Genomic DNA, 8838 nt, shown 5'->3' on the forward strand with positions numbered 1-8838 from the left:
CGCCCTCTCCGTCGGGGCTGTGTGGCCCAACGACCAGAGTCCGTGCGGCCGCCCGCTCCGTCGGGGCTGTGTGGCCCAACGGCCAGAGTCCGTGCGGCCGTCCTCTCCGTCGCGGCTGTGTGGCCCAACGACCAGAGTCCGTGCGGCCATCCTCTCCGACCGGGGCTGTGTGGCCCAACGACCAGAGTCCGTGCGGCCGCCCTCTCATCTGGGGCTGTGTGGTCCAATGGCCAGAGTCCGTGCGGCTGTCCTCTCCATCCAGGGCTGTGTGGCCCAACGACCAGAGTCCGTGCGGCCGCCCTCTCCGTCGCGGCTGTGTGGCCCAACGACCAGAGTCCGTGCGGCCATCCTCTCCGACCGGGGCTGTGTGGCCCAACGACCAGAGTCCGTGCGGCCATCCTCTCCGACCGGGGCTGTGTGGCCCAACGACCAGAGTCCGTGTGGCTGTCCTCTCCGTCGGGGCTGTGTGGCCCAACGACCAGAGTCAACGGCTGTGCAGTCTAGTGGCACAATGGGGACGTGGGCAGCCACCCGAGGATGAATGGCAGCCAGGGCAGGGGGACCCAGACTCTCCTTACTCCCCCTTGCCCTAGCCCAGGGCCTTGTCCGTGGCCAATGTGTTTGCCGTTGAGTCAGTGGGGATCCAACCAGAACATGCTGACGTCACTCAGCATGACAATGGCTCGTTCACCCAGGTTACTTCAGAGGAGAAGTCTCTAGGCCACGGGCTGGGGGTCTCTGGGCTCCCGGCGTGGGAAACTCCCAGACACTCCGATCTCCCTTGGACGTCTGCAGGCACCCGGGGGTGCGGCTGGGTCTCGGCGCCTCGGGGCTCTGCAGTCAGGGGCTTCAGCTGCTTCTGGACTGGTGCATCCTCCATTTTCGGCGCTCTGCCTAGCGTGAGCTGAGCTGCTCCCTTTCACACTGGTGCTCCAGTTGTTGCGTGTCCGGCAGGGCTGGGGAGGGGCTTGGCTTCCTCCGCCTAGACTGTGGGGTTACGTGGGGCTGGTACACCCCGGCACACGCTGCTCGGCCTCTTCTGTCTCCTCCTTCCCGTGCAACAGCTGCTTTGCCATCTCACAAGAGATGGGATCAGTGGTGGGCTCAGTTGGCTCCTGTTGGCCTCTAGATGTCTGGAAGAGGGAGAAAGGGCAGGAGCACAAATTAGAAAAACAAAACCTTCAAGCAGGGTGGTTTTCCACAGCACAAGACCACCCCACTTTGCTAATGTTCATTTGTAACTTCCCGGAGAGCTGGCATTTCTTAAAGAGAGCACCCAACCCCCCACAACCTCCGCTATCCTGGGGGCTGGCAATGGTGAAAGGGAGTCTGGGAGAATTTCTCCTCTCTCCGCCTGGCACTGATGAGTGAGGGAACCACATGCGAGAAGCTGTGTGAATGTCGGGCTCTGTGTGGTGGGGTGAGATGTCCTACATGGTGCCCAAAGGTGGGGTTGTGCTGACTCTGCAGTGACTTCATTCCAGGGAGAGAGATGTCAGAGATCAGCTCCAGGGTGCTGCCCTGTAACAGTGGGTGGGAATGGGGCAGAAGTGGGGCAATGGTGCACTCAGGAAAGGAGCCGTGCTAAGGGGGGCCCGAGCTGCAGCCTCTAAAACCCCTGTGTGCTGCGTTCCAGCCGGGCCGGCTCTGCCTGGCTGGGGTGGGGGCGAGGCGGCTCCGCGCTGCTCTTCCTGCCCCCCCGCAGCCACGTCGCCGCGACCAGCACTGCACCGGGAACCTCTGTCCCGGGGGCTGCTCTTGCCTGTCGGCTCTGCCCTCCCCCCGCGCGTCCCCCCGCAGCTCCCATGGGCCGGGAATCGTTAATCCGGCCCTGGCCCTACTCCCCAGCCTGTTCCAATCCTGCTCTTGACTCCTGACTCCAGCTCCAACCCTTGGCTCCCCTCGGCTCGACCTCCACCACTCTGAGCACGTGGCCCCAGCACCCTTGCTCCAACCACTGGGCCCAACCAGCCGTGCTTTGGCTTCTGACCCCAGCGATATGGAGGAGTCGTTCACCGCACTGCTTTCCATGTGTATGGCCCTGCCCTGGTCAGTGCTGGTTTTCATCTGCCATGGTGCTGCCCAGTCACATGGCTTGATTACATCCCTTTGAACTTCTTCAAAGTCTTCTCTAGGCTGATTAATCTGCACAATCTTGTGTCATCTGCCAATATCCACCTCGTTGTTCAGCCCCGGTTCCAAACATAAGAACATGAGAAAGGCCAGACTGGGTCAGAGCAAAGGTCCATCTAGCCCAGTATCCTGTCTTCCGACAGTGGCCACTGCCAGGTGCCCCAGAGGGAGTGAACAGACAGGAATCATCCAGTGCTCTATGCCCTGTCACCCATTCCTAGCTGCTGGCAAACAGAGGCTAGGGACACCAAAAAGTTGATAAGGGTCTGCTGTACGTACCATAGCAGGACAAAGAGCTCTTCTGTGTCGGTCCCGGTTCCCTAGTCAAATGCACAACCCGACACGAGATTTACAAGCTTCTGCAACCATTTATAATGTCTGTTGAGGATGTACCACGTGGTCCTGTCAGATTTCAAAGGCACTTCCTGAAAAGCTGAAACCAAGAGGAAACGGGTTGAAAAGCCTCTGGTGCTGATGTGCCTGGTGCCTAGGAAATCTCCGCTCCCGATGGCCATCGCCCCCTGCTATTAGCTCCCCAAGAGTCTAAGGGCACAAGAACAACAACTCCGCTCCTCCCAAAATAGCCCTGCACAGAGAGGAGACCCCATTCTTGTCACTTCCCCCTCCGCCGGCCTACACCCGTACACACACCCCTACACACAGACGGTTGGGGGCACTTGTTCTTTCGATGGAACAGGAAAGTGACAGCCGCAGCGACATTAAACCATCCAACATTTAGGCCGAGATCCACAAAGGGATTTAGGCTCCTAATGTCTACTGAAATCTTTTGTGGCCCTGTGCCTTCATTCCTCAAGAGGTCACAGGGAGAAGTGTTTCCCATGTGCCCTCATGGGATGTCCTATGAGCTGATAACCAATCTCGGAGGGAATCTCCCTGGCCTGCAATCACTCCAGTACAGGGAGGGCAGGTGATGAGGATAATTGTCATCATCATCATCCTTAATAACAACGGCTCTTTTCAATTCTGTCAGGCCTTCCATTACAGACTTTCAGACCTTTATGAAGACACTTTCCCCACACAGCTTTAAGGTTACGTCTATACTAGGAGATAGAGATGGAATTCCCCTGCTCCCATACACATATTGTGGTACTTCGATGACGCTCGCATGACCATCCTTCTTCCTTAAATGCTGTCCTGAGACAGAGAGGGACCTGTGCCCACATTCAAACCTGTGTTCGGGCCCTGTGCTGCACCCCTGTACTTCCCACAGAGGCACAAACACACAGAGGTATTTCCTTACCTTCATACAGGCGGGAGATGCCATCTTCATTCACAGTTTCAGACAACAAATCACAGTAATGGTGGATAGTATTTCCTAGACATACAATGAATACAATGGATCTCATTACTTTTCAAATCCTTCGCTGAAAACTGCTGAAGATGCAGCCATTTCCCCAAGACAGCCCTTCGGAAAATTAAATACATTCCTTACATCTGTTCACAAAGCAGATTAGATAAAGCATCAGATGCCCAGCAGTTACTGAGAAGCTGATTTCTAAAGGAGACTGAATTCACATCAAACCAGCATGATGTGAATTCAATCTCCCCTAGGCGCAGCCAAAGAGCTGTTGTGGGCAGGGGAAGTTGGTGCAGTCAATACAGCTAAGTTGCTCCCTTCACCTTGGAATACATGTTAATTCTCTCTCTCTCTCTTTCTCTCTTTCTCTCTCTTACACACACACACACACCCCGTTTTAGGATTCTGGTGCTGTCGGAGGGAACAGAGCAGCTGTCTAGAAAAGGGCCTTGAAGGAAACATTTAAAAAAGCTGAAGTGAATTTGCTCTGCTTACCAATGAACAAGGCTGCAGAGTGTCGTATTGTTGTCTGTGAGCTTTCCAGATAGTCTAGGGCCTGGAACAGGAATTTGGGGATGTGGCTCTTGTTGTTCTGCATCTGGAAAGAAAGAAGAAAGAAATGCACAATATACAAATGACATGTTCTCCCCACAGCGAATAGTCCAGGAAAGCCAAAGGATATAGCCAGGCCATGGCAACCGCCAATACGAACCCATACACCAGAGCAGCACCTCTCTGAAGTCACTGTTGTGTTCTCCAGAACCTCCGCTTTCATTTGAAAAGACAAAAGTTTGGAGGTCTGACAGTTGTGGAGGAAAATGTCAACAATGTGAACGGATTGTAACTCCTGCAGAAATGAACCAGCAGAGAGCCTGGAATAGCGTCTTGCAACCCGACCGAAGCGGATGGGTCCTCAGGCTGTGGGGTTAGAAAGGTCTCTCTCAAGTCCCCATTCACCCCTCTCAAGGCACAAGGAATTCACCTACCAGGCACTTCCCGACACTCTTCAAGAGCTGTGAGGAGCCATCCCAGGCCATGCTGCGGAACAGCCTCTTCAAATGAGCCCAGCCGAGAAACACTGCGCAGCGGAAGAGCGTCAGTTTACATCGCTGCAAGAGAAGGGGAGACCAAGAGGGTTCTCACTGAGAGAGGGATAGTCTGGGGGACACTGGACCTTCTCCACCCCTTGTGCTGTGTGCTGTGAGGATGGATGAGGCACGAGGCTCCAGCATGGAGTGAAGCAGGGAGGAGAAGATTCTGCTTGGGCAAGGGGCTCTGGCGATGACTGGAGTGGGGGCCCCAGGGGATTCTGGCTCTTTGCTCTGAAGGAAATAATGATCGTGGCACTTACCAGTGTCACACTCTCCTCCTGGTCTGCAAGATGCAGCAGCAGCGGGAGCAAGCAGTGGATGATTTCCTGCTGCACGAGGGCTTTGTCCGGGTCCTGCACCCTGCTCACCACGTTGCCAAGCAGTGAAATGGCAGCTGAGCGCACACTGCCCCTCTCCTGGCAATGACACACAGGGGGTGGGGACGCCCGGTTAAAGCCAGGCAGTATCAGAGCAGAACGCGACAGAGTCATAATCCGCCCGCTGCTCCGGTTCCCCCATGTGAACTGACTTGGCTGGCGGGAGCAGGGCGGACACCAGGCCAGCGCCATAGACATCTTGTGCAGGGCCTGAGACCCTGTGCAGGACAGCGCAGCCCCAGGGTGTCCCAGAGGCAGTTTCTGTCTGGAGAGCCCAGAATCCCAGAACCTGAGAAGATTTGGGGAGAGGGAGAGAAGTCTGCTGGAGACTGGTCTGGGGAAGGGGAGAAGCCGCTGCTGGAGCCTTGCAGGGATTCGCTGCTACAAAACACAGCATTTCTTTTGCTCTTCGGTGCCCCCGAGAGCCGGGCCATTCCCGACCCACCTCTTTCCTGCTGAGAATCTCCACCTCTTTGGGGGCCTGTGTTCTTCAGACAGCTGGTCATCTGCCCAGGGCCAGGCCCCCTCTCCCCCAGGCCAGGCTGCAGCAGGGGCTGGGAGCATGGCGCTGAGACTGAGCTTTGGCGAGAAGAGCTCTGACAGGGAGGTGGCTCAGCAGGAGATTCCCCACCCATGGCAGGGGCGCTCCTTGGAGGCTCCATGGCAGGCTTGAGGGGCGGGAGCCAAGGAGATGGGGAGAGAGAGACAAGGGCATCAGAGACAGGTGGAGGGGGGGAACGGGCTTCTCCTGGGGTTCCAAGCCTTACGTCATCAATGAAGGGGCGAAGGCTGACTGCAATGTCCTGGGAGATGGAGCCAAGCCCCTCCCTCTTGAGGAGGTAGATGATGTCTCCAGCTTTGTGCATGGCCTCCTTGACACACCCTCCATCCCGGTCACAAAACCTGGCCACGGTTCCTGGCAGCTGGGCCTGTAACCATCTCACCTGCAGGAATGAAGAAGGCAACTCATTACTTTCCGGGCTGACAGCCTGGAGCACATGCTGGACCACTCCCGCCTAGGAGAAACCACGGATGGCAGAGCCCCCCAACGGGGCAGAAAGTCGTTCTCCTGTCACTCTGTGCCAGCTGCTCACTGTAACCTTTGTCGTTGCTCACCCCACCTCCCCCATTGCATCCCATCTGCAATCAGGGCTCCGCTCATGGGGGCAGGGAGCACGTCATGCCTTGATTTGCTCAGGAAAGCACCTCCACCATTTGATGGCTGTGTGTTAAACAACAAGGTTTATGTGGGGATCTGGCTCTCGTTTCCGAGCTATTTGAGAGACATCGGCTTCCTTGGTCCCCTGGGCAATCCACGCCTCTTACCTTTTCTGGCTGGAACACAATACTGCCAAGGCCTCGCAGACTGAGCTTACATATGACGGGATTTGTGTCCTTGGTCCATTCCATGAGCTGCGCCCGGAGCTCTGATTTTGTCAGTACTGTGTCAATGGAAGGACTCTGGAGAAACTGCAAAGAGCCAAATCAACATCAGGTTGAGGAACAGAGGTCTTCCTGGGGGGTCTCTTCCCTGGACAGTCGTCTTTACCAAAGGGCCGCTTACTCCCACCCAAAGTCTCTGGTGCGTAGGGAGCCAGTTGCTGCTGTTTCAGTTGGTTCACTCCCAAAAGTTGGACTCATGCACAGCTCACAAATCAACCCCCAGGGAAAGGGGCGTCTCCAGGCCTCATTGAGCGCCATGTAGAGACCCCTGGGACAGAAGAAAAGCACAACCTCAGGAAAAGGTGAGGAGAGAAGCATGGTCTTGGGGCACTGGAGAAACCTCTCCTCTTGTCCCATAATCCCATCGAGGCACATCCAGCCAGGAGCAATCTCACCCTGTCTCTCCCTCCCTCTCTTTGCCATGCCCCACAACCATCCTTGTGCAGAGAGGAGCTAGCTGGCGGTAAGGCTGCTGAGCTGCTGACAATGTGCCCCAGAGCTTACTGGCCTGAGCTGCTCTCCAGAAAGCCCCCTTGTGCCTATCAACTCATGTATCTCACCTCAATACAGAAAGCCATGGCAATTGTTCTCTGCTCCTCCTCCCTCTCACTCTGGACGATGGTGATTGCCTCTCTGAAAACTGCAGGGAGCTGAGGGTTCTCACACTCGATCATGGCTCTGGAACATGGAACAGAAAGTCCCTTGTGATTTTCAAGGGGGAGAGAGAGTTCCTCTCCAGTTGCTGGGCTGAGCTGGCAGCCTGGAACAGAGGAATATTTCACACGGAAATCCCATTCCCAAGAGAGACCCAGTGAGGAGGAAACTTTGGGCTCCTACCTTGCAATCAGGCCAACACCCTGTGAGTAGTAATATCGGGAGGCTATCGTGTCCCAACCCTGCTGAAACTGGATGATGGCAAATTCCTTCCAGTAGCCGGGCATGGAGAAAAGAGTCTTCACAGCCTCCACTGACGTGCTAAAGAGAAAAAAATACCAGTCTCAGGCAACGAGATCAGCCCCAGGCATGGCAAATCTGCACAAGCCCTGGGAAATACAGCATGGTCAGCAGTAGCTAGCCTCCCCGAGGATAGATCCAGTGTGATATCATGGTGCTTCCCTGCCCAATGGGCCCTGTCTACACTGCAGTTTCGTTGAGTTTCTAACCAATTAGTGACACTGTAGCTTCTTAAGATGATTGGTGTCATCACTCCCTATAGCTGAATACTTGACTCTTTACTGTGACAGGTAACAGGACTCAAGCGGGCATGTGGGGTCGGGTCCTTAGTTGGTGTAAGCGAGCAAAGCGATGTCAGTTTACACCACCTGAGGTGTCTTCCGGCGCTCTGGTTTTCCCGTGTAGATGGAAGCCCCTCACTGTGCCCACAGAACCAGATGAACGGGTCCCTCTTCCTCCTGCCTGCCTGTGAGGCTGAGATCCTGCAGGGCCTGGCCCCATGTGCTGCCGGTGTGGTTCTGTCCGCGTTCGGGGACGGAGGCCCACAGATTTGCTCAGCAGGCACTGATGAAAGCACTGACCCTTTGGCGGGTGGCACAGGTGGATGGATGCACAAACATGACTGCTGCCTGAGTGTGTGGGGAAAGCAGCTGGCCTGTGGACGGCGTCAGATGAGCGAGTGTGACTCACAAGAACACACGGCTCTCAACCCTTTTCCCTCAAGAGAGACCTGCACCCAACTGAGCCTGGGCTAACGACAGCACCCGAACCACCGATGGCCATGAACGGACCCCAGGTGTTTAGCAGAACAAATCTGTTCTTCCTTTTCCTTTCAGTCATTACCTTAGGGGGCTGAGGCAGCTGGATCCCTCCTCGGGGCTGGATGTCTTGCTGGCCATGTAGGTCCCTGGCAAGTGCAGATCCATCACATACTGCACTTGCCTAACGCAGAGGATGAGCAGCTGGGGATACATTTCCAGGATGGCTTCTCGGTATCCCCATAGGAAAAGGACCTCATAAATGGTCTTCATTGCCTGAAGGGGGGAAAGCATTTCACTCAACTATCCCAATCTGCCCCCTGCCCCCATTGCCATTCGCGACTGTCCTTTTGTCATGTCTCATTTCCTCTCTAGCGTGTTACAAAAGAGGATTGGCTCCTGAGAGGGGAGGAGACATTTGGAAGCTCCTGAACCTTCCCCCATTGCTGGAACGGAAGCAGGATGGAACCCTATGGAAAGATCAGAAGAGTCTGGGTGACGTTATTCCCCGTTATTTCTCTTAATGGTGCAGACCCTGCGCTTTGGCTTTCCAGCTGTGACTGGACGGGCTGAACCATCCTGAGGAGATGCGTTCTCATAGGCCCAGTGTTTCTGGCCCAGTCAAACGTACTGGACATCTCAAGATCCCATGCTGGGAAGATTTCTAGTCACAGTTTACAAAGCCAGAAACCTGGATACTTCCAAGAGACACCCAAACTGCACCTGCTCACTAAAGGGCCATCTAAAGCAGAAGACGACGGAGC

The 8838-nt window shown here is 55.4% G+C and overlaps 1 protein-coding gene and 1 long non-coding RNA gene across 2 annotated transcripts; both read right to left on the reverse strand.

The window, feature by feature from the left end:
• Positions 1 to 452: 452 nt before the first annotated feature.
• Positions 453 to 3687, reverse strand: LOC142068480 (uncharacterized). Its single transcript, XR_012664303.1, has 3 exons — positions 3395 to 3687; positions 2413 to 2566; positions 453 to 1133 (listed from the first exon to the last, which is right to left on the reverse strand). It is a non-coding gene; the product is annotated as an uncharacterized LOC142068480 (long non-coding RNA).
• Positions 3688 to 3701: 14 nt separating this feature from the next.
• On the reverse strand, positions 3702 to 7036 carry LOC142068426 (maestro heat-like repeat family member 5). Its single transcript, XM_075117602.1, has 6 exons — positions 6923 to 7036; positions 6246 to 6389; positions 5687 to 5863; positions 4803 to 4958; positions 4438 to 4560; positions 3702 to 3719 (listed from the first exon to the last, which is right to left on the reverse strand). Exons 1-6 carry the CDS (start codon positions 7034 to 7036, stop codon positions 3702 to 3704), a joined length of 732 nt encoding a protein of 243 aa, XP_074973703.1.
• Positions 7037 to 8838: the final 1802 nt, after the last annotated feature.

The sequence above is a fragment of the Caretta caretta genome, chromosome 11 (genome assembly GCF_965140235.1).
Source record: "Caretta caretta isolate rCarCar2 chromosome 11, rCarCar1.hap1, whole genome shotgun sequence".
In the NCBI taxonomy this organism is placed as follows: domain Eukaryota; kingdom Metazoa; phylum Chordata; order Testudines; family Cheloniidae; genus Caretta; species Caretta caretta.

Excerpts from the sequence above, each read along its gene's own strand:
- LOC142068426 (XM_075117602.1), bottom strand. The coding sequence starts at position 7,036 with ATGATCGAGTGTGAGAACCCTCAGCTCCCTGCAGTTTTCAGAGAGGCA. Across the intron at positions 4,959-5,686 it reads TTCGCCCCTTCATTGATGAC|GAGAGGGGCAGTGTGCGCTC; the intron begins GTAAGGCTTGGA and ends TGTCATTGCCAG. Across the intron at positions 4,561-4,802 it reads AGGAGGAGAGTGTGACACTG|CGATGTAAACTGACGCTCTT; the intron begins GTAAGTGCCACG and ends CTTCTCTTGCAG.